This window comes from Podarcis gaigeae (genome assembly GCF_964106915.1).
Source record: "Podarcis gaigeae genome assembly, chromosome: 3".
In the NCBI taxonomy this organism is placed as follows: domain Eukaryota; kingdom Metazoa; phylum Chordata; class Lepidosauria; order Squamata; family Lacertidae; genus Podarcis; species Podarcis gaigeae.
Genome location: NC_139680.1, coordinates 62541090 through 62566437, shown reverse-complemented (window position 1 = coordinate 62566437; position 25348 = coordinate 62541090). Strand labels below are relative to the sequence as shown.

At 44.5% G+C, this 25348-nt stretch overlaps 1 protein-coding gene across 1 annotated transcript; it reads left to right on the top strand.

Moving 5' to 3' along the window:
* The first annotated feature begins 3267 nt into the window (after positions 1–3267).
* NMBR (neuromedin B receptor) lies at positions 3268–20045 on the top strand. Its single transcript, XM_083731689.1, has 3 exons — positions 3268–4143; positions 15003–15351; positions 17155–20045. Exons 1-3 carry the CDS (start codon positions 3695–3697, stop codon positions 17551–17553), a joined length of 1197 nt encoding a protein of 398 aa, XP_083587815.1. The 5' UTR covers positions 3268–3694; the 3' UTR covers positions 17554–20045.
* The last annotated feature ends 5303 nt before the right edge of the window (positions 20046–25348 follow it).

Genomic DNA, 25348 nt, shown 5'->3' with positions numbered 1-25348 from the left:
GGGAAAGGCCAACAAGTAGCAATAAAAAATAGCAGCAAAGGAGAAAACAGAAGTATCTGCCTATCTATCTATCTATCTATCTATCTATCTATCATCTATCTATCTATCTATCTATCATCTATCTATCTATCTATCTATCTATCTATCTATCTATCATCTATCTATATCTATCTATCTATCATCTATCTATCTCTATCTATCTCTATCTATCTATCATCTATCTATCTATCTATCTATCTATCATCTATCATCTATCTATATCTATCTATCTATCTATCTATCTATCTATCTATCATCTATCATCTATCTATCTATCTATCTATCTATCTATCTATCATCTATCATCTATCTATCTATCTATCTATCTATCTATCTATCTATCTATCATCTATCATCTATCTATCTATCTATCTATCATCATCTATCATCTATCATCTATCATCTATCATCTATCATCTATATCTATCTATCTGTCTATCTGTCTATCTTTCGCCATGGGGTTCCAGGATGGCTTTCTTATTGTATAAGAATATACAACAAGATGCAGACGCTTCCATAGTTGGTAAGGTGTGATTTTGTGCGTGACGCTCGCCCCCCCCCTTCAGTGTAGGATTAACCCCCTACTACATCTTCCTTTTCATTGCAATACGACATTGCCCCCACCCGACTGGATTGGCTTCCTTGTGGCCTCATATCCCCAGTGGCCTCAGTAACCTCCGGTGTGGTGCTTGGCTCACTTACCTCACTCTCCTGAGTTCCTATAGCGAGATATCGAGATACCTCCGCTGCAGCTTCATCTCTGCCTCCCTAGCCCCCCGTCCCGCTGCCAGGGATCCTGCTCCTTTGACAGTAAAAAAGTAGAAGAGGGAGGAAGGGAGGGAGGAAAAGAAAGAAAGAAAGAAAGAAAGACAGAAAGACAGACGACCTCAGAGCATGCACAGTCTCCTCTCCACACAATCCAAATTCTGGGAGAAGAAGTCCCGAAGTCCTGGTGATTTAAACCCTGGCAACAACACACTGTGATGGAAAAGGTGGGGACTTCGCGGCCCTCCAGGTGTTCGGACTCTGACTCGCATCTCCCCTGCCCATTGGCCAGGCAGGCTGTAGCCTAACAACATCTGGAGGGCCACGGGGCCCGGCGTTTGCTTTAACCTTAACTACATGAGAGGTGGGGCAAATCCTGTGCTGCACTGCAGCGAGAGCGAGGCCCGCGTCTCTCAGGGAATTGGCGTCTCTCAATCTCCTTTGCCTCGCACGACTGTGTGGTGTTCAAATGGCTCCTTGCGGCTCCTTGGGGGTGGGAAAGTATCGGGTGCCCATACACGCAATGCAGCAATAATGCCGACGGCAACGAGAGACCCCTCCAAATCGTGCTTAGGAGGATGTGGGTTGAGGTTGGACTGAAACCTCCGTCCTCCTGACCAGGGATGCCCTTTGGAAGGGAATTTTCCTTTGGCCTTTCTTTGGCTTAAAAATAACACTGCACGGGGATGTGGCATCGCTGGGATGGGTGAATATTATAAAACGAACGAAAAGTGCGATTTTTGGCAGCCGCCTGGGTACACCTAGTAAGCAGAAGTGAGTAATCAAAACGGGGGTGTAATTAAAGTCATTTCCTTGGCTTGGGGGTTCTGCCCGCTCTTCTTCCCTCCCTGTTATTCTGCTCTCTCGCCATTTCGACAACTCCGGCGCCAGAACGGGACAAAACGGCAAGTCCTTTGCTGGAGCTTTTGGACAGCGCTACGACCTGACCAAGCAACCCTAAGGGATATTAACTCAGAAGTAAGTCCCATTCAGTCCAATGTGTCTAACTCCCAGGTAAGACACACCACTCCAGCGGCCCAGTTCTTTATGTTGGAAACAATGTCTTATCTCCATCACCCGGAACACACAAAAACACACAGGGTGACAGTTATTGATCGTTTGAATGTGTGGAAATCAAATCCGTGTGTATTTCATTATGACAAATCTGTTCCTGTCTGCAAAGAACGGGGGGGGGGGAGAAGACGTTTTAACATATGCGGCGCAATCCTAAAGCCATTCATTCATCTGGGAGCAAGGTCCCATTGAACTTAATGGGATATACTTCGGGACAGGAATGTATAGGATTGAGCAGATGTATGTTTACGAAACGTGATGACCTCCCCCTTGTGCTGCTTGTGGTCGCACAGCATTAGTCCTGCAGCTGGCAAGACCAAAAACTTTGCTCACACACACCGCGCAAAGACTGGAAAGAATGCTGTCCAGGAACGCTAAGGAAAACCGCAAGATCTCGGTTTATAGTGTCATGCAGATGGCTCGCAGCTTGAACCAAGCCATTGGGGGGGGGGGGCTTTACTTCCAAAAGCATATTCAGGAGTGCAGCCGAGATGGCCCCCGGGGTCCCTTCTAATTCTATGGTTCTATGATGTCCCTGTACCTCATGTTAAGTACCTAATTCGTTCCGGAGGTCCGTACTTAACCTGAAACTGTTCTTAACCTGAAGCACCAATTTAGCTAATGGGACCTCCTGCTGCTGCCGCGCCGCTGGAGCACGATTTCTGTTCTCATCCTGAAGCCAAGTTCTTAACCTGAAGCACTATTTCTGGGTTAGCGGAGTATGTAACCTGAAGCGTATGTAATCTGAGGTACCACTGTAGTTTAAAGCTAAGACGGGGAGAGGCTCCGAAGTAATTTTCAGCACCAAGAGACGGACAGCTCCATTTCCTTGGCCGCCCCCGGACATTTGAACCTTCAGGCTGAAAAGCGCCTCCTTCCGCCCGGCGCTCTCTGTCACCCCGGCACTCTTGTGTCTGCCAGTTTGGGGTCTCAAGGAACATTCCTACAGAGCTTTGCAGCCCAGTCCTATGCAGGCTGACTCAGAAGTCAATTCCAAGGCAGTATGCATAGGATCGGAGCCTGGAAGCGCCATGCTGTCCACGTCTGCTGAGTTCACTAGGGCTTACTCCCAGGAAAGTGAGCCTAGGGCTGTAGCCTTAGACGTGCCGTTACGCCCGAACCCATAAACTCGACCAGGCAAGTCCAGCAGCTTGGAAAGCCTTTTGGAGCCGCAGCCTCTTGTGGTCACTTCCCCCGCCCCTGTCGCGGGGAAAGCCTCTGTCTTTAACTTGGGTGCTACTCAAAGGAGGAGAGCCGCCCCCTCCATTCAGCGCCAAGAGACCAAGTTGGTGGCTTTTTTCTAACTGTTCGCTCCTCCTTGCGGAGGCGGACCCTCGCGCGTATAAAGGGCTGGTGTTGCGCGGAAAGTAGGGAAAATAGAAGCCGGCTTCTGCCCGGCAGGAGCTGTCCAACCTCAGCTGCTCCACGCTCTGGAGAGAGGAGCAGAGCCGTCCAGGCTTTCCTAGAAAGAGGAGCCGCCAGCATCGCCCAGCAGAATCGCGCGACTCTTTTCGCCTGCTTCACCTCGCAAAAGACCCAACAGACTGGATACCGATTTCTTAACTCAGATCCTATCTAAACAGCACTTACTTGAACAGAAAGCCTTTGGGACTCCGGAGGGACTTCCTTCTGCAGAAGCATCCCAGAAAAGCTTGCCCCGACGGTCGTCTGGGTTGTCCAAAACCTGGGCACTCCTTTGGAAGAAGAGACAGGTTTGCCTTTGAGCACATCGTCCTGTGCCTGTCCGTCTGGGGGTGCGGGAAGGCGCAGAAGTCTGGGCACCGGAGAGAGCCCCGATCCTTCGACGGGCGAGGCTATGTCGTTCAGCTGGACGGGGCTGGGCAGCAGCGCGTTCTCCTGGGGCAACCTGACGGCGGAGGGCAACGGCAGCGGCGAGGCGGACCCGGCTCCTGGCCAGGCGTCAGAGTGGCTGCCCTCGTCGCAGCAAGCCCGGGCGCTCTTCATCATCCGCTGCGTGGTGCCCTCACTGTACCTGCTGATCATGGTGGTGGGCTTGCTGGGCAACGCCACCCTGCTGAAGATCTTCGTGGGCAGAAGCGCCGTGCGCAGCGTGCCCAACATCTTCATCTCCAGCTTGGCCGCCGGCGACCTGCTGCTGCTGCTCACCTGCGTGCCCGTCGACGCCTCGCGCTTCTTCCTCGAGGACTGGCTCTTCGGCGAGGTGGGCTGCAAACTGCTGCCGGCCATCCAGCTCACCTCGGTGGGCGTCTCCGTCTTCACGCTCACTGCCCTCAGCGCCGACAGGTAAGACGAGGCGAGGGGCAGGCGGGAGAGGAGACACCCGGAGAGAGAGAGAGAGAGAGAGAGAGAGAGAGAGAGAGACAGACAGACAGACAGACAGACAGACAGACAGACAGACAGACAGACAGACGAACAGTCTTAGAGTCATAGAACTGGAGAGTTGGAAGGGACCACGAAAGACATCGAGTCCAACTCCCTGCAATGCTGGAATTTATTTTGGCAGAACCGTACAGAGAGACACAGAGAGGAAGAAAGTCACTGCCAGCCACAAAAGACTGAAGGGGGGAAAAGGAAGAGAGAGATTCTTTCACATTTAACCGTGTGCACACCTAGGCTACTCCTGCAGAGGGTTGGACTAGAAGATCCTTTGGGTCCCTTCCACAATTCTATGAATCTCCGTTTGTCCTGGTCAGCGTATCCTGTCTTTCATAGTTCCACGAGAGCCAGTCCAATGGGTGAATAATTTTCCTGTCTCTGGTAAAGGAAAACGCTTTCTTAGGCGAATTTCTGGCCCTTGTTAAAGGCACGGATGCTCTGCTGAGATGGCCATCGGAGCAGGACTTCAAACTTAGTATGTTGGCTCAGATGTAAGGTTACCCACCGAGAAGGGCTGGATTAGAGTTCTGCCTCCCTAAAGGCTCAGAGCACTGGATCAAGTCTTGACTGCAAAGGGAAGGGGGGGGGGTGTAGGAGGTGAACCTGGCCCTGTGCAGCAGGTGTGCTCTCCAGAATTCCCATCCATCCCTGGTCCCACTGCCTGAGGCTGATGGGCATTCAAAACCCACAGCATCAGAAAGGCACCTGCTGGCTGTCCATGGTCTGCAGTGTCCTTCTCTGGACCACTAATCAACCACAGATGATGGAAATGAACCACTGCTCCTGTGTGGCTGTGCTTATGTTGTAGCAATCCCATTCTTAATTTTTTCTTTGGAGGTGAAGCATCTCTTAACACACACACACACACACACACACACACACACGTGTTTCCATATCACACATAAATAATGTGTGGAAATTGCTGAGACAAAGGATGGGGCTTGATCATTTACCTGGCATTAAAGAGGGCTTATTTTATTTCATTCTTTGTTTATATACTACATTTTCCTCCAAGAATCTCAAGGTGGTGTACATGGTTCTTCCTTCTCCCTTTTCTCCTTACAACAACCCTGTGAGGTAGGTTAGGCTTAGAGATAGTGACTAGCTTGCGGTCACCCAGTGAGCTTCATGGCTGAGTGGGGATTCGAATCCCGATCTTCCAGGTCATAGTCCAACACCCTAACCATTGCACCACACTGACTCTTGACAACTGCATGAAGAAACATGGCCATCAGTCACAATATCTAAATGGAGCTTCCCTAGTTAGAGGAAGTGCACTTTTGAACTCCAGGTGTTACAGGGGAGAAACAGGAGCCAGTGGTTGCCTTTGTGCCCTGCTTGTGAGCATCCGAGAGGCATCTGACTGGACGCAGGTGTAAACAGACTTCAGGACACAAAGAATTAGGAAGGCTCTTACCCTTCTTTTAAATCTGGAGTGCTGTGTTCAATTATGGGTGCCACCTTTTAAGAAGGACATTGACAAATTGGAGTGTGTACAAAGGACTGTGAGAGGTCCAGAACAAAGTCCTTTGAGGAACACTTTAAAGAGCTGGGAATGTTTATCCTAAAGGGGAGCTGTCTTCAAATATTTTGAAGGCTGTCGTGCATGAGATGGAACAGATTTATCCCCTGTCATTCGAAAGGGCAGAACTGAAATCCATCATTAGAAATCACAGGAAATAAGATATAGGCTCAGCACTGAGGAGAAATGTCCTAATGGTACAAGCTGTTTGGCAGGGGAACAGGCTGCCTTGGGAGGTGGTGGGTTTACCTGCACTGGAGGCATTTAAGCAAAGGCTGGATGACCACCTGTCAGGGATGCTGCAGGTGCATCTTGCTCTGTCAATCCATCACTGAATATTGGGCTAGCTGACCCCCAGGATTCCTCCCAATGCTATGATTCTATGAAATATTTGGCTCTTCAATGCACTGGGAATGGAATCTTCCACTCTTGATCTGAACTAAACACAGTGTGAGCCGAAATTAATGACCAGAAATGAGTTCTGTGCGATACTCAAAGGACTGGGATATAACCATCCATCCCCATTTATATAAAAAGTGAACCAGGTTGTTAATAATCATTAGTGTTCAGGACTTTATGCAACTGCCTAAATGCAAAGAAGAATCTCACTCCCCATGAGGCTGGCAGAATTAAGAATATACATAGACTCAAGGGAGAGTGGCGAAGATCAGCAATGCCCAAGCAAGCATTTTGCTACATGTACATCCAGTAGGGTTCATCAACAATGCTGGCACCAACTTGCTTTCTTATTGAAGCTGAACAAACTGTAGCTTAGGTAGCAAAAGAGGTTGCAGCCTATATTTGAAGAGACTGTGGGGCCACTTCCTTTGAAAGAAAAAAAGTATTTTCCAAAGTAGCAAACTGAACTTTGAAAGGCAAAATAAAATAACATCATGCACAATATATACCACACACACCACATTGTGAGTTAGTGATCCTCCTTCAAAAAAGAATGAGAGGTCATTTATAAATTGCCATTATCACAGAAACCAAGTGTTACTATACCAAAAGGACTCCTGCCTTGTAAGAGGCCAAATGCCCTGCACACCCATGTTTACAAAAGTTATGAATGGAAACCAAGAAGAGTCAAATCTTCTTGCTCCCCTGGATGCTCTATTTTTGACAGCCACATGCTCTCTTCTGGGTAAGTGAAGAATCACCATATTCATAGTATATGGCAACTGGAAAAAGGAACCAGCCCTTTTATTTTGGGGGAGCTGTCTCCCGCCCTTGGTTTTCTGTCAACCTTAAACTGATCCTAAGGGTAAGCTGAGCTGGCAGTTTTCAAGAGGATGGAGATGCAGCCTTCAATTCCTTTATCATAGTCATTTATAAAGACATTTAACAGCAACAGGTCCAGGACAGAAATGTGCAGCACCCTACTTGTCAGTTTTCCCCCAGGATGATGAGGAACTATACACAAGCACTCTTTGGGTTTGGTCAGTCAGCCAGCTACAAATCCACCTAACCATTGCCTCATCCAGTCCACATTTTACCAGCTTCTCTGCAACAATATCATGGGGGACTTTGTCAAAAGCCTAACTGAAATCAAGATACTCTATGTCCACAGCATTCCCCTGATCCATTCTTTTTTTAAAAAAGAAATGAGATTCATCTGACATGACTTGTTTTTGAGAAACCCATGCTAAGTCATAGTAATCACAGCATCGTTTTCTAAGTGCTCACAGACCTCAAGGACCTTTCCTGGTATTGACGTCAAGCTGATGATACCTAAAACCTCTGGATCAGAGTTCCCCAACTGGAAGCCATATGGCTCCCTGCCCCCCGATATTTCAAGAGGGGCACAGGTGAAAAATGCATAAATGGGGGCCACAGCATGAGGCTAGGGGGGTCACAGAGGGAAGTGAGAAGTGAAGAGGGGAAATCATACATGTATATTTAAATCCTGATTGGCTGGCTATCTGCTTGGCCAATCACAAGCGAGTAAGGGAGCGCCCCACCAGGGCCTAGAGCTCCTTTTTGCCACATGGGTTTTCTTGGAGAAGTCCTGGTTTGTTTCCGGCAGGAGAAGGCAATCGTTGAGGCTCCCATTTTGACCAATAGAGCCTGTGATCCAGAACCCCCAGGTCAAGTAAGTGCGGTGGTGGGGTGGCAATCGGTAGGGCTGGGTGAGCTGGAGCTGCTTGTTGCTGCCACCAGTGCTGGGCCCGGTGGGCCTGACTCTGCAAAGCACAGGGTGCAATCCCCCCCAGCATCTAGTGGATCTGGGCCTTTGGATGTTGTCGAGGGGTGCAGGGTCTATTGGCAGCATCAGCCCAGCTCTGCAGGGCGCAGGTTGATATCCACCACAGCGCCTAGCCAAGCGGGGTTGTCTGGTGCTGCTGACTTGCATCTTGTAAATAATTAAGTGTCTACTCAGAAGAATGTTGCACTGAGTTCAGTGGGTGTCTTACTCCCAGGTAAGGATGCGGCGGGCTATAGTATTTTATCTAGGCAGCCAGGACTCCTCTAGATGACAATATATTTTTGCACCAGGGCAGTGAGGACCACTTGCTTTTTAAAATTCTCCCATATATACAGAACTCCCTGTGCGCCTTTTAGACTGTATCTGTAGATTTCCCCCTCTGTGTCAAATAACTGGGGTGACATAAGCGTTGTTTACTTTTTATGATACATGGAAGATGGATTTCACTCAGGAGGTTCTGGACTCTCCTTCCTTGGAGGTTTCTAAGCAGAGGTTGGATGGCCATCTGCCATGGATGCATTAGCCAAGTTTCCTACATTGCAGGGGGTTGCACTAGAAAGAAGACCCTTGAGGTCCCTTCCAGCGCCATGATTCTATGTTTTCCTGATTCAACAATATTTCATTATGTTCCTATCATTTTATGCAATTGTATTTTGTGTATATGATAAAAAGTATGAACAAAACAAAACATTTAAATACCTACCTTTCTACCAGTGGGGGGCATGGACAGAGCCAGGATTTTTGTTAGGGTGGCAAGCTTTATTTGGGGGGTGGGCAGAACCTCAGATTTGTATTGACCTGTATTGATTTTTACTTATTTTGGGGGCATCTGCCCTCCTGCCCCCCCTTGGTTATGCCCATGGGGGGGGGCCATGGGAAGGAAACAAGGTCGGAAGGGGGGAAAGATTGGGAAACACTGCTCTGGATGGCCATTCAAAAGTTTTGTGTATTATCCTTATCACAATTCTTCTTACTAAGATTTCTTACCTGTTCTTCACTCTAAGGATCCAATGTAGGTCAGAACAAAAAATTAATATGACGATATGGAACTGTGGTCCCCACTACTACTTTCTGGGCTTTTACCTGCAGAAAGGACTGAAGCCTCCACAGCACACTGCACCTCCTAGTTCTAGTATTGCCAGGCAGCCCAGAAGGTTGATGATACTGCAAGATGCCAAGCGGTCCAGCTTCTCTGTATACAGCATAATGCAGGAAGTGGTCCTCCCAGAGGTATTTTGTTGCTGTGCAATACCCAGCAAGGTTTAAGAACGTAAGATGAACCCTGCTGGATCAAGCCAATAGCACACCTAGTCCACCTTCTTCTCATACTGGCCAGCTTTATGCCTATTTAAGTACGCAAGCACAACCTGATTAAAGAGCACTCTCCCCTCTCCCTGCTCCCAGAAACTGCTTTTCATATTTAGCTAGCCATCTGCCATGGATGCGTTAGCTGAGTTCCCAGCATTGCAGGGGGTTGGATTAGATGACCCTTGGGATTCCTTCCAACTCTACAATTCTTTGATTCTATGAACTGTCACGTGGGGAGTGGAATAAAGTCAGGAGTATTTTTTTATTTCCATACTAGGCCCAGTTTCTCCTTAGTTCACAGTGCTCAATACAGTATCTCATACTTTCCTTTCTTGGACACTGTTTTTGTGTGTGTTTAAAATGGAGAACCAATGTCAATCCAAACAAGGTTTTAACAGGTGGCAAGATTCTAGGATTTTGTCTAACTCCACAGAATCATTTTGTCAATAGGAGTATGAAATTGTCATTCAGCTGGACAGGCATTTTTGCTGAGTGGCATTCACATTATGTTCCAGACAAAATGAGATCCAAAATACATTTTGTTTTGTTTTGTTAACTTTCACTTATATGTAGACCTAATTATTCTTTACATGTTCCTTTCCCACTTCCTTATTAATTAATTGGTCCTGGACATTTTCTGTGTTGAAAGCCTTTTGGGAAAACATTCTTACACTTTTGTTTCCATGCTATTTAGAATTCATAGCCATGACTCATCAAAAATGTGCCTCCATCTGAATGCCAATTTCATTGAGAAATGGAAAGGCACGAAGTTCCACACAAAAAATGAATACTGATTGAACCTAACCACTTCTCTAGCCATTTCACATGAACCCTTTCAGATTATCTATGAACATATAAATCGTTTATTTGTGCTGGTAGTAGGGTTGCATTACTTCCCTGCAATTTCCCTGTTCTTCAAAAGTGTCCGGTCAGAAAATGTATTTTTTTGTAAAAATGGGTATACTTAGAAATTAACCTCCAGAGTTTATAGAACTACTCTAAGTAAAGTATCCTGAAAACTGACCATCCGTTTTCCCTTCTGGAGATCATTAGTAAGGGATTTGTTTAATGGAGCCATACACTTACCTATCAAAACTCCCCCATATAACTAACATGGCAACACTCACAAACAAAAGGGAGGTCTATTAGCAGGCTTGGGGGAATCCTGAGGTCTGCAGAAGTACAAAAACAAAAACAAAAACATGTTGGGGAAAAGTTGGAGGAAGCCCCCAAACAGGTTACTAAAGACTGAGCATGCTCAGTGGGTATGGAATGTTCACTGCCTGCTGTGGGTAGGACAGAAACATTGGGTGTGGGAGGGACTTGAATGGAACCTCTTGCATGGCCGGCTGGAATCTCAAATGCAATTCTGTTGCAGTTTCCACGTGTTAAGATACTCGACATACTAAACATATTATGTGGCATTATCTCTTTCTCTGTGAATGAGTATTGCACTTTCTGAGTGAGCAGAAAGAAGAAAAGGAAATGAAAAGGAGACAGCAAGCTTCTTTCAATAAAGATAGGTAATAGTTCATCTCCACTGAAGAAGAGATATATTTTGCACATTTCATTTATTCTGGCACTCTATGTATCCAGGCTACGGCTCTGAAATCTCCCCACCAATTTGCTTTGGCAAGCCTGTTTACTATCGCAGCCCTAGCCGTCAGCATTCTGCAATTTCACAGGGAGACTTTATCTCATTCCTCCTTTTAAATTCTTGTACCTGCCACAGACCCTTTCAACGCCCAGAGAGGAAACATGTCACATGGGCCCATGGCATCAATAATATTACAAGGTTAGAAAACCAGCATTTCCTCCATGACTGGCCTCACCTTTCAGCTATTTGTGCTTGCAAGCAACTGATATGCGGAGCTGACCTTCTTTGCTAGTAATTATGTCTCTAGGAGATAGGCATTGATCTTGCTGAGCATGTCTGCTTCAAGACGCTTGATTCGTCTCTATGCAATTGGAAGAGCCTGTGCACACAGCCAACTATATCAAACTTTTTAATGGCATTCGGAGTAGCATCCACACTGGGGAACACTGATATGCTGAAACATTTTCACTTCCTGTTCTGCAATGTACCGTGTCTGCTTCAGGGCACTGTAAGGAACTTGTTTAGCTTCTCAGCTTTGAAGTAGCCATGCCAGTCATGAGAAGGAACAAAAAAATTCCTTCCAGTAGCACCTTAAAGACCAACTAAGTCAGTTCTTGGTATGAGCTTTCATGTGCATGCACACTTCTTCAGATACACTGAAACAGAAGTCACCAGACCCTTCTATATAGTGAGAAGGTGGGGAGGGGTATTACTCAGAAGGGTGGTGGGAATGGCTGATTGGCAGATAGCTGTGATGAGCCTGTTGACGACTCTTAACGACTGCAATAGGTCTTACAGGAAAAAGCAAGGGGTGAGAAGGTGAAAAATGGCTTTGTCATGTATAATGAGATAAGAATCCAATGTCTTTGTATAATGTATAATGTATAATGAGATAAGAATCCAATGAGAAGGAACAGTAACACATTGTGGCTGCTATGCAGGGGGTGCTTCCAGGGGCTGTGTGGGGTGGCTGATGAGCCTTTCGTCTTTTGCCACTCACCCTGCAGATGACATGGTCATCTCCAGAACACAGCAGACCTTTTCTGTGACCTGTTTGCAGCAGTGCAAAGCAAACTGCCTGACTGGGCTTCCTACAGTAAGCACAGGCTTTTCTGTCGGGGCTTCATTTCCGTTTTCAATCTGTGTGGGGGATTCCTTGTTTTGGTGACAAGATTCTCTGCAGGACTGAAAGGCTCATGTTTATGTCATTTATATTTTTAGCTGGTGCAGGAGCCCCTACAAGTAAAAGACACCCTCCCCTTTCCCACAGACTTGACCCAGTTTGCTACACCCCCCCAACTATTTGGGCGAGGGCAGAAAGCATACATTCCAGGGCTAAAGCTGAATAACTTCCTGTTTAATTTGGCCTTTAGATATAATTAATAGGGCTGTGCACAGACCCCTGATGCACCCTGTGGCCCCCATCTGTGGCCCCTGGATCAGACCATTTTGTCTTTCACTCGGGAGCCACCCATCCCAGATCTGTCCCTGAAGCAATTAGGGGGCAAGACTAATGGATTTTAAAGGGTTTTTATAAATGCTATTTTAGTATACAATTAAAATAGGATGTGGAAAAGGTCTGGAGGGGTTACACCAGCATTCTGAGGGATCAGATACTCTGTAGAGAGGGTAGGAAGGAGAGGTCTGGCAGGAAAGGCACCCACCTCCCATTTCTGCACAAAGATGCAGCCATCCAGTAGGCTTCTCTTTCTTCTGGTTTCTCTGTATTCTTTTTGTTTATGCCTGCTTCTCCTCCCTGCTTGATGTCCTGCCACATGACAGCCCTGGATGGCTATGGGCTTGTTGGTTTGTAGTGGGGGAGGGAGAGAAATAAGGAAGAATCGGACTGAACAAAGCCGGCAACCATGGACCCTTGAATTCCACTCCAAGCCCTGAAAGAGCATGCACATTTTATGGGGAGCGAAACACTGCCTCAACCAGCCTTGAACATGGCACAGTTCCCTCCAAATAAGCCCAGTTTGTCTCAGGTTTAGGGCCTTGGTTGAATTAGGGCTGAACACAGCCCTAATATCTGAAGACGTAAGAGTAATAACTGAAGACATAACAACATCTTTTATGGCTACTCCGCCCCATATGTACAGACTCTGCAGTGCTCAAACATTCACCACAGATCAAACAGTCCAGTCCCTTTGTGTAATAAAATGGCATTTGTGCCTGTGGCATACATATTGTCACCCTGCCTTAGAACCAGCACGTTAGCCAGAAATTTAAGTCTCCCCTGTTATTCCTAAGTTGTGTTCCTGGATAAGCAGGAGCATTTTGTACATCCCTCAGTATTTAGGATGATTATTTGCATTTGATAGTTTCCTCTCTAGCCCGTAATATACTCCAAGGAAGGGTTTCAGCATCAAACAAGTTAACCCCCATGGGAGCCAGTGTGGTGTAGTGGTTAAGAGCGGTAGTCTCCTAATCTGGGGAACCGGGTTCGCGTCTCCGCTCCTCCACATGCAGCTGCTGGGTGACCTTGGGCCAGTCACACTTCTCTGAAGTCTCTCAGCCCCACTCACCTCACAGAGTGTTTGTTGTGGGGGAGGAAGGGAAAGGAGAATGTTAGCCGCTTTGAGACTCCTGAAGGGGAGTGAAAGGCGGGATATCAAATCCAAACTCTTCTTCTTCTTCTTCTTCTTCTTCTTCTGTTCATGAACATTAAATAGTAACACTGCTAACATAAGCTTTGGTCTGTAAGCTGTACATGCATACAACTCTTGACAGAGTTCTTATTTGCCCTTGTATGGCACCAGAGCATCTCTCTTGTGAGCATGTGAGATTTTGGAGCCTGCGTTTTTTCCTCTCTCCCACAATGCTCTGCAAAGGGCTGTCTAGATTTACATGGGGATTTAGACTTACTAAGGGGATTTCCTAATCTAATCAACATGCTTATCGGTTAGCACAATGGTTAATAAAAGGAACAAATCTCCAGCTCCAAATTCCTGGACATCATTAATCATATCTGTTACCGCTGGGAAAGTGTTTAAAAGTGTATTTGTTTTTGTTTAAAAGCAAATAAAAAATGTGAGGAAGAAAAAGAAAAGAAAGCTTGAGGGCTGAAGACAAATAGTTTTCATTACACTTGCCAGACTGGGGTAGAAATAATTGCAGAGGGCGGGGGAGCTTGTCTCTGTTATGTGAAGCTGAAATGCATGTCCTTAGGGACCAATTTACGGATCAACTGGGGTTAGTCCTCCATGTAATGAATTTTCATGAAGGGTTGCGATGGCATTATTTCAACATCCTGAAGTGAGTCAAATGCCAACTGTACTATTGGCGTTAGCTGTGCTAAAGGGAAACTAGTTTTAATGTTTGTATTTAATTTAAAAAGGATTAATTTATAAAATAAAATGGATAAGCAGGAGATCAGGGCAACTTGAATGTTGTGTTCCGTGATGTCAACGTCTTCTCCCCCACTCCTAAATGTGGTAAGGCTGTCAGAAGATACTCAGTGGTGAAGAGGTGGCACTCTGCACATGTTCATAGTTTCCAGGGGGAGGGTTGTAGCTCAGTGGTAGAGCCCCTGCTTTGCAGGCAGAAGGTCCCTCGTTCAGTCCTTGGCCTCTCCAGGTTCTACTGGGAGAGATCCCCACCTGAGAGCTGCTGCCAGTTAGTGCAGACAATGCTGAACTGGTGGACCAATGGTCTGAGCTTCCTTTGTCCTACTATACTGTATTATTACTTCACAAAGGCATAGACCTTGGTAATTTTGGTAGCATGGCACCCTGTCTGAGGCCGAAATTTGGAACCCCCAAATGAGTTTTCTTAATGATGGATCTTCTCAATTTTGTGCCCCTTTCACTTGGTGCCCTGTGTGGGGGAACCACCCGCATCCCCCTTATATCCAGTCAATTAGACCCTTCTATACATTGCTAAATGTGGTGACTACATGTCTTTTCTGTAGCCAGTCACTTGTTCATTTGTTGCATTCTTCCCTGTGTCTTTCTCTGCTTCCAATTCTGCCCGCTTCCTGCAATACAGAAGCAGATGGGGAATGTCTCGTCAGGTCTCTTGAATGGACAAACGAGGCTCCTATTTGTTAACTGCAGGAAGCCATCTCCTTTCAATAAAAGCTGCGTTCTTTGAAAAAGAATTGACTCTAATTTCCCCTCATACGCTTTTAGGTACAAAGCAATTGTCAATCCAATGGATATTCAAGCACCCAACGCAGTCCTGTGGACCTGTATCAAAGCTATTGCCATCTGGATAATATCCATTCTGCTAGCAGTTCCTGAAGCAGTATTCTCTGAAGTAGCAAACATCAACGACGCGGATAACGTCAGTTTCACAGAATGCATACGGTATCCCTTGAAGGATGATTTGCACCCAAGGATCCATTCAGTGATGATACTTTTGGTATACCTCCTTATCCCGCTCACCATCATTAGTGTTTACTATTACCATATTGCAAGGACTTTAATTAAGAGTGCACATAATCTGCCTGGAGAAAACAGTGCACAATCTAAAAGACAGGTAAGTGGCCCATATGTAAGCTAGAACCTCTTATGGTCTTGCAGGCAGGCCACTTATTATTTCAAAGTACTAAGTGGTTACTAAGGCATTCCTACTTATATTGTTGCTCATATATTACCCCTGAGAGCCAACTCCCTCTCCACCACCAACTTGGCTTGAGAAATACTGTACCACATTGACTGTCTGCTGAATGGCAATGAAAGAAGGATAAAAATATTTGCTCAAGGCAGAATTCTTGCTGGACTTTGTAATTTAGACTAGTCTGAACCTGTAGTGGATTTTCACGGGTTCCTGCAGCTTCCATTGCAGGATTTGCCTGGGTATAACATGATCCCCTAGTGCCTAGGCCCTGCACAGCAATGAAATAATATTCTGTGTCAACATCAAGAGGCCTCTGCAAAGGTTTAGCGGGGCTCCTAGATGTCAGGGGCCCCCTGGATTCCAGTTATATTCTGGTTTGGAGCCCATTACTGATTGTGTTTCAGATTTCTCTGCTGTACTTTTCCCTACTCCAGCTAATAAGAGACACAATAGTTGTTGCTTTTTACAAGTCTGAATTACATGTTTAATGAGAGGAGTAGATATTGGTTTAGTAATGGTGATTGGTTCCATGAAAATGAAAACAGATGGAGTAGGCAATTTATACAGCCCTAAGGGAAGCATTGGAAATAGATCACAAACCAGTGGACTGTAGATAATTTGCACACAGCTATTATAGGCTACTGCTTTGAGCGCTCTTCATTAGAAGTAAAGTCCATCCAAATCAATGTGTCTTATACCAAGAGGAATGGCTGTGGAATAATGTATTTGGAAAAATACGATTTGCATGAAATTGGTATAAAATTCTCATATTTGTGAACAAAGTTAATATAAGACTATAGTTATTAGTAGAATGTGCTGCATTATTCCACAATTAAAAAATTGCAGGACTTCACTTTTTTGGAGCTATTTAGGCCAATGGAAAACTATCCTGTAAATGGCAAGAAACCCTCAGAAAAGGGCTATTTCTTTACCTTTGTCCCTCTACTGAGTTCTCATCAGTCTATAATCAATTGTTGGATGGTCCAGTGCTGCATACACAGTGATTCGTGCCTAATTATGCCTCTGTGTGTCTCCTCTAATGCAGACTTCTTCATTTTTGGGTTCCCAGATGTTGGACTCTCAACTTGCATCATCCATGACCATTCTTGGGGGTGATGGGAGTTGTGCTCCAACAATATCTGGGGACCCAAGGTTGAAAATGTCTGCTCTAACAGAAGTTTGGCAGAGGGTGTGCTTTGACCTTTTTGGGATGGGTGGAAGAACTGCATCAAAGGATGCCCCATGCTCCCTTTTAACAGGTAGTTGGTGAAATTAAAGATACAGTCCTTGAACGCCTTGGTATTTGTCTGTTTTGGCTCCCAAACGCCGCAAACCTGGAAGTAAGTGTTCCAGTTTGACAACATTTTTTTGGAAGCCAAAGGTCTGACATGGCTCCTGTGGCTTCCAATTGAGTGCCGGAAGCTCCTGCAGCCAATCAGAAGCCACGCCTTGGTTTTCAAACTTTTTGGAAGTCAAAAGGACTTCCGGAATGGATTCCGTTCAAGAACCAAGGTATGACTGTACAGTAGGATGATACAAAGTAGAATATGCAGCTTAATGTATCTGTACCTGAAAACATCTTAGAATTTATTAATGCAAATGGGTTTCATTGGCTTCTGATGCTACTCACTTTACTAACTGTATCTGAATGCATTGTGAAAGCTCATGTGGAGCATAACATTGTACTGTGACTGATTATTTCTGTTCACTTCTTCTTTTTAGATGGAAACACGAAAGCGCCTGGCCAAAATTGTGCTGGTCTTCGTTGGGCTTTTTGCAGTATGCTGGTTGCCTACCCATGTCCTATACATGTACCGGTCCTTTAACTACATGAAGATCGACCCATCACTTGGCCATATGGTTGTTACGCTGGTAGCCCGAGTGCTCAGCTTCTGCAATTCTTGTGTAAACCCATTTGCCCTCTACTTCCTCAGCGAGAGCTTCAGGCGGCATTTCAACAGTCAGCTTTGCTGTCGCATGATGCCTCGTCCACAGAGATCTGCCAGCTACCTGCACAGTTCCTCGGCCATTCGAATGACTTCAATGGAGAATGCCAGGAACACTGTTACCATGACAACACTACTGAATGGACACAGCCCAAAACAAGATATAGCATTGTGATTTAACCAGTGCAATGAATGAGCTTGGAATGAGCTGGGTTTAAGCTATATATTTTTGTTGCCAATCAAAATTCCTTAAAACAGAAAATTGATGAGCGGTCCCTGATACAGGGATGATTGTTTTAAAATTCATCTTCATGTTGGTTTTGTAGGAATTAGGAATACTATTCCTCACTTAAAAAGGTATTTGGTTGGTTGGAATTGCTGAACATAAAATAAGAAAAATGCACACTATAAAAAGAAACACGCATGATAGGTTGTTTTTTAAGAAATGAAAAAGTACCGATTTACTTACCGGTAAATGATAACTTGAAGGTGGGGACGCTTTGGAAACTGTGGCTGGGTTTAATATCTTCTCACAAAAGATTATCCTTTCAATCCAGAAAATAAGATATGTATTTTCAATGTGCATGTATATCAATTTGTAGCTTCACATAGCTATGCTTCTCCAGTCACCATTGAACGTAATACACATATCTAATGAGGATGGGAAAATACATCCTGATTCAGGTCACAAGACATGTAGAACAAAGCAGGATTAGAGATGAATCAGTGCCTATATATGCAAATGGAACAGCTACATATTATGCACGGTTAGGTTAGGTAGCACTGATAAATTAGGAACATGCACTTGGATTATTGGCTCTTGATTCTGCCTATGGGGCACAGTGTTAACCGGCTGCCAACTGTCATCATAAAGGCTAATTCTTCTCACCCACTGCACATACTAAGATTTTAGGTGTATCCAACAGGCATTGCAGTGGGCAACAGGTGAAGCAGTTTGATCATTTTGCCAGAAGGCTGGATTGCCTGACGGCTACAATGAGTTGTGCAAGCTTTTTATAACACCTCAGCTTACAAAAAATCCACACCACTCATTATTTCACTTTGCTTCATTTCTCTGGCTTGCCAGCTCCTCGTCCTTCCAACCTCATCTGATACCATCACACGCTTTATTTCTTTTACTGCATTATGTTTTGCACCAGAGAGCAGTGAAAATCTGTGGTCATTTAACAATGAACAAATGAATAAATGGATGGTTATAAATAATTCATTGAGAACAACGCTGTTAAGTGTACCTAACTCTGACAGACAGGCTCCTCTGTTGCGACACGGGTCATTTCATATGTGCGTCATTTTTCAGAAAGTCTACAGCTCTTTTTAAGGCCTTAAAACTTTAAATGCCTCTTCCTCTGTGTTCCATTTTAAGCAATGTCAAATCCCTCCTTGGTGTTCCTCCCCATCTCTTAGACGAATAGTCCCATATGCTGTTGGTCAGAAAGGATTGTGGCATGTAACCATTCTTAGTGTGCTGAAACGATCAGGCAACCTCAGAACACTAGAAAGTCTCTTCTTCTCAAAGACACTTGGTGGGCTCAGCACACCGATTGAAATTAGAGCTCTTCTCACCACAGAATCCCATCTGTAGCAATGTTTTGCAATATCTCCAGTGCACAAAATTGCACAATGTCCCGGCCAAAAGCAGCTTTTGTGCTAAGGCAATTTATCTCACCTCTCAGCCCTAAATCCATCCATCTCACTTTTTAGGGCTTGCCAAGTCCTCTGAATCTGCCCCACTACCTTTGTCTCTTCACTATCTTTGTCAAATTCCTCTGCATTTATGCCACCTCTTCTGGTAGCCTCTATCTCACTAGCAACTCCATTGATCTCGACTCCTTTTCCTCTAACCTCCACTCAGCACAAGGGGCTGGAGTCGGTAGGGGGATGCAGTGTTGAGGTGGGACTGCTGGAGGGGTATGGCATCAATGGAGGGATGGGGCCAGTGGAGGAGCATGGCATTAGTGTGGGCCTAGCAACACCCCAGTTCATTTTCTCCTCACAAAGCCCCTTTATGTGTATAAAACACACAGAGGATTTCAGTTGTAAACAGCAGCATTTTTGAGGTCAATTACACACATGTCGTTTCAGAGTTGGGATGTTGCCAAACATTTCTGGCCAGAGTGTTCCTTGGTGAAAGTAGCATCTTTAATAGGAAAGAATGGCCAGCTTTAATGATTGGCATTTATTACTTCTTTCATTTTCTGTGGCCTGATCAGCATGAGCAAAGTTCTTCCCATGAATGGATGGAGCATGAGCTAAATGGGTGCAAAATATGATGAGGGTAGAAGAGACTGAAGAGGTGTGACCTGCAGATCTTGGCAGAAGACAAAAACACAACAGCAACCAACATTGTCACAGCTGTGCGCTTATAGCTCCTTGTGAACAGGAAATGAGCACATCTTGACTGCATTGAACTGCAAACATCTTGTCCCATGTTCAATGTGAGCAAAATAAATGGGTTTTCCATGCTGCGTGACATCTGTGAATTGCCCTGAAGTTCTATGGAAAGTTTTTAATTGTTGTGTTGGTATAAAATGGTGTCTTGTCTTTCCCCATCACTGTAGCTTGTGGTTCAGTAAAGTCTGTCAATGTTCAGATTTATTTGTGAGCTGACTCTATATACTAATAATAATAAATTAAGCATGGACGGACTGTTTTCTATTAGCAAGTTTGCTACAAAACACACACACACACACACACACACACACACACACTTAAAAATCCCCAATCTGGAAAGATTTAGTTGTGCTTAAGGCTGAAATCCTATGCACTGTCTTGAACTTCTGAGTAAATGAGTAAACATGCATAGGGTTGAGCTGCATGGCCCACTGAAGACAATGTGATAAACCTGCTGCAGCTAGAGATGCTGGATGCTTGGGTCCAGTTATAAGTTTCCAGGTCTCCTCTCAGAGGAGAAATGATCATAATGGAGCCCCTCAGACCATGCAAACTCCTTTCCCTTATCCAACAATGGCAGCAACAGCAATGTTCATGGAAAGAGGCAGGGAGAGCTGATCTCTTGCTTATCCTCTAATGCACCAATGCGGGAGGTGGGGGAATGCTGGATCTAGACACATCAAAGAAACGTTTCAGTTAAATGCGTTGTAAACTAGGGTTGCCATATTTCAAAAACCAGGACACCCCGAAAGTTGTTATTTTAGGAAGCCCTGTCTAAACTTTGTAGGAGGTTGGCAAAAACAGAACTCCACAGCGCCATCTGTGTCACAGTGTGTGGCGTTCATATGGAGCTCCCGGTTGTCTCATGGACTATTGACCCATACACCACTAATCCACTGCCACCAATCAGGTCCTCCCCGGTAAAATCACTTAGTCTCAGTCAGGTTCTCAAGGTAACAAAGAAGAGTGTAGTTTACTGGAGACACAAACAAACTTTAACTGCATTCCAAACGTTGTTACTCTTTACCTTCTTAGTCTTATTTTATCCTGTCTCTATCTCTTCTATCTCCCCTCACACAAGAAACCGCTGCACTAACTGTCTCTCTATTTCCAACTGCCTGCCAACTGCTTTTCCAACTGCCTTTCCCAACCATCCAACCCACTAAAACCAACCAACTACCCACCATCAACTAACTCAAACCTCGGGCTAAGCCCTTTTATAAACAGGTAGGCTCCGCCTCCGGCTTCCCTATTGGTCTACATTTTTAACCCTTTCTCTCCCTGCTGTACAGACAGTTTCTAAATGAACGGGCAAATGCCACACAGTGTTATAGTGCATAAACAACGTATATAAAGAACTTTTTTCTGGCCAATGTAGCTGAGTCCACAGATTTTTGGAGCTTGCCTCAAATGATTAAAATCTAGGCCTAACAACAATTAAAATCTGCACACCTTCAGACATCACTAGTACTAGTGCTAGGGCTGGCCCAATGCATTTTGCTGCCTGAAACATCACCTCCTGTTCCATGTGCAGAAGCTGACCAGACTGGCTGCTGAATCTGCCAATTGGTCAGTGTGTGGGGTTCACCTAATGAGCCCCGTCAGTGGAAGCCCTGAGCAAGGACTTCTGGTTGTGCAATGGGGCTTCCCTTTTCTCCTCTCCCTGAGTGCCCCAAAATTGGCTGAAGGGGAGTGTCAGCAGAATCCTCAGAGCAGCACATGGAATAAAGAGACGGGAGGGGGAATCAATCTGTATCGTATAGTTGGAAAAGGTTCATCAATGGACGACCAAGGGAATTGAGCTTTCTTCTGCTATGAAGAAAGGTTGCAGAATTCAGGACTTTTTAGTTCAGAGGAAAGGCAAGTAAGAGGCGAGAAGACAGAAGTTTATAAAATTATGCATGGCATGGAGTAAGTGACTAGAGAAAAGTTTCCCCCTTTCATAACACTAGGACTCATGGAAATCCAACGAAGCAGAGTGTTGGAAGATCCAGGGCAGATAAAAGAAAGGACTTCACCACACAGCACAGAGTCAAAAGTACCTGTTCCTTCAAGCAGCAGTTATGGCCACCAGCCTGGGAGGGAGCAAATCCTATCAACTCTGAATGATAGTGTAGCCTTTTTAATCCATGGGTAGGAATAATTGTTGCACCCGAGCAGAGACAAAAGGAGCCAAACAACATCAGGGGGTTAATCCAGAGAAAGAGCGTTTTATTCTGCCATCCGGGGGGGCAGAGGCACCTGTGTGATTCAGTTCACAAAAGACAGGCCGCACCGAAAACATTTTACAAGCAGGTTTTATCCTTTTTCCAAACCCCTTTTTTCCTCTCCCCCTTCACAGATTCTTACATAGAAATGTTGCTTTTCGTTCTCTGGCTCTGCTCCCGGAAGTATGTTGCAAATCAATGTACCAGGACAAGGTTATCTTGGATCTGGGAAGCGAAAAGCTTTACTGTTCTCAGCCATGGGTTTGTTACAGCGTTTTTGTTACAGAGAGGACTGCTTAGCTCATGCTTTTTGTCTTAGAGGGAAATGCAGTTTTTAAAATGCGTACGCCGAGGCCTGGCTGGGGGGGGGGGGGAATTCACAAACAGTTTTTTTAGGGCTTTCTGGGGTAACCCTAACTGTACCCCTTCAATAGGATTCTCAGGGTCACAATTCATTTATTAGCCATTTGACAATGCAGTAGTTATCTACTTTTTCTCCATATGCTATATTTCTGTAAGAAAAATGGTCGTCAAGCTGTAATATCAACTTCATGCATGGTGACAGAACAGCAGGCAAGCGAGCAAGTAAGGGAGGTGATAAGTGAGTCCAGGCAAGCTGCTGAGGAAGGAGTGGCATTTAAAGGAGAGCAGAAGGAACTTCACAGAGTGGTTTTCCATTAAATGGTGCTGGAGTGGCGTTTAAAGGAAGGTGGGAAGCAATTTGGCCAAGTGCTCTATGAAGTGATGCTTAAGGAGGGTGGGAGAACATACACAGGGGAATCATAGCTATATTATAACATTACACTATATACAAAGTCAGAACAGTTTCTTTCAAGCTCCTTTGGATGCTTGCTGTTCAATTTCATCAAAATTACCTTGAGTGTTTGATACAAATTGCAATAGCTGTAAATATTTGCACATATGCTCCATGAAACTTGCAAACCTTGGAATGCCTTGCTAACTTTGCGAAATAGGTCTGGCAGATATGTTCAAAGGTGAAGCATGAAAATAAGCTCAAATTCTTGTGGGAAGGTTTACTTTAGCAGAGTAAAACAATCCCCTTTATAAGCTTATGCAGGGATTACCTTGTTGCTGACTCGTCTGAGTTCTACTAATAAAGATGCCTTCTTGGTTAAAAATCCTTTTGAATCCCTCTTAAAGAATACACACACAAATCTGATTCATGTTACTATAAAACTATTTTACTCTCAGATTCATTCAGGTTTACAGAACTGTACCTGAAGGCAGGCTTAGGTTACATAACAAGCAAATAAACTGTGGTACATTCAACTAGATTTAGTGAATGTCCAGCCATGGAATAAATGTTGCTAACTTGTTCCTTTCCAGAATGTTTTTGTTGACTGCTTCCATACTTTCCAGCCATATTTGCTCTATTGCCATATGGTTTTCCTCTACATTTACTGACATCTGTTTCAAGGTCACTGAAGCAGCTCAGTCATACTTTCACCAGTGTGATCTTTCAGTTAAAAAAAACAACCTCAGAAACTATTCAACTGGTAATCCATCACTAGGAGAAATATATCTAACAATGATAGTCAGTTGATCAACACAGGAAACATCAGGAGTTGAATCGACTGATAAACTAAAATAACTTGCCTGTTTGATGTTGCTCAGTATTGCTTCTCAAATTGTATCAGCCATCAACTAGATAATGTCTTTTGGATAAGTTGACTAAAACCTTTACTTCCACACTGATTTTTGTGAGCACACAGGAAGGGACCACTTAACACTACACTTGCATGGGTCAACCTTTAGACTGCTTGACATATTCAACTGTGTCATTACCCTCTTATATCTTGCATAAACCTAGATCTGGAAACTTCAGATAGAGACATTCCTCTTCTCTGGGAATCACTTTATTGAAATGCTAAGCACAATTATTTCAAGTGTTTAAGACTAACAACAACTTCCAAAGTTTTGTAATTAAAGGAATGGGTACCACTTCATTTGCTATTCCTCTGTGTTAATTTTGAGAGCAGCATAGAATTTATTAGCAAATATATTAAAATAATACAGCACAGATTACAATCTGGAAAAAGAGGGGAACTAATTTTTCTGAGATCTTTTGTCTGTGATTTTTGCCTGATCAGTAACTTTGCTACCATGTGGAGGATTATATGTATTTATGATTAAATCAATAGCTCTAAAATTGAAAAGTGCTCAACAACTGAGAATAGCAATGTAAATCACAGCAGAGGCTATTTCATTTCATGGTGAAAAACAGTAAAAAAATCTATGTCAAAGTTTAATACAGAATAGATCATGATATATTTATGTGGAATGAAAAGCAAAGAAATCATTTGAAATATTTGTCTTATTGGGAGTATAATTAGGAAAGAAAATTGGATCACTGGAAGATCTTTAGAAAAGGTAAGTGCAAAATGCATTTTAAAAAAATGAACAAATGAATGAGTCTGAGATAAAGGGCAGAATTTAGGATTTATCATTAGCTTAGATTTGGAGCAGAATCCTATTCTTTCCTAATACCACCATAGGAAAGGACACTGTAAGATTCAGGAAAATTGAGATCAAGTGATCTAAGCGTGATCTGTTAGGCTGAGCATGAGTCAGTATGTTGTCCTGAGGCAGCTAATTGGAAGCTGTGTTGCATCAACATCGGACAATTATCATTATGCAGCCATGCCAGCCTATTAACATAGCTACTTCGAACGAAGTTTTAAAAATGAGCAGGGAAAGAGAGGCAAATTATTCATTATCCTCAGACGGAGATGACATCTTGTGCTTACAAAAAGCATGGATCGGAAGTAAAAGCATACCATATCCATTGCTTAGTTCCACAGAGTCCCTGTTTTTACCATTCACTTACTGGCTATAAGATAGGAGTGCAACTAGCCCAGAAATCAAGCCCAGAACAACGCAGGGCAGACATAAGCTGCAACAAAGCATTACAGCTCCTTCCCCAAGACTTTGGACTCCCATGCCTGAGAGCAGAGGAAGAAAGCCGTGACTGGAAACAAATGCAAGAGCACAAAGCGCTTGGCAGAAGCAGAATGCTTGCAAAAACAATAACATCTGACCAAGGAGAACAGAGCACCACAGAATATTTGTAGTGAGCCATACCCACCAATGGAGCACATGAAACTCAGAGTGGTGGTGGTGGGGATTGTGAGCTTTCTCCTTTAGAAATTAAGTCAACAGGATGAAAACAAGAAGTGCAAGAGAGAAACAGTCATGTTAAGTGCCCTGATATGAAATAGCTCAGTCAGTAGAGCATGAGACTCTTACTCTCAGGACTGTGGGTTCGCCCCCACATTGCAGGGGCTTGGACTAGGTGAGCCTTCTGGTCCCTCCCAACTCTGCAATCCTATG

What these genes read in the sequence shown, in the direction of transcription:
- NMBR (XM_083731689.1), top strand. Translation starts at nt 3,695, where the DNA reads ATGTCGTTCAGCTGGACGGGGCTGGGCAGCAGCGCGTTCTCCTGGGGC. An exon ending in ACTGCCCTCAGCGCCGACAG is followed by an intron (nt 4,144 to 15,002) that starts GTAAGACGAGGC and finishes ATACGCTTTTAG; the next exon opens with GTACAAAGCAATTGTCAATC. An exon ending in GTGCACAATCTAAAAGACAG is followed by an intron (nt 15,352 to 17,154) that starts GTAAGTGGCCCA and finishes TCTTCTTTTTAG; the next exon opens with ATGGAAACACGAAAGCGCCT.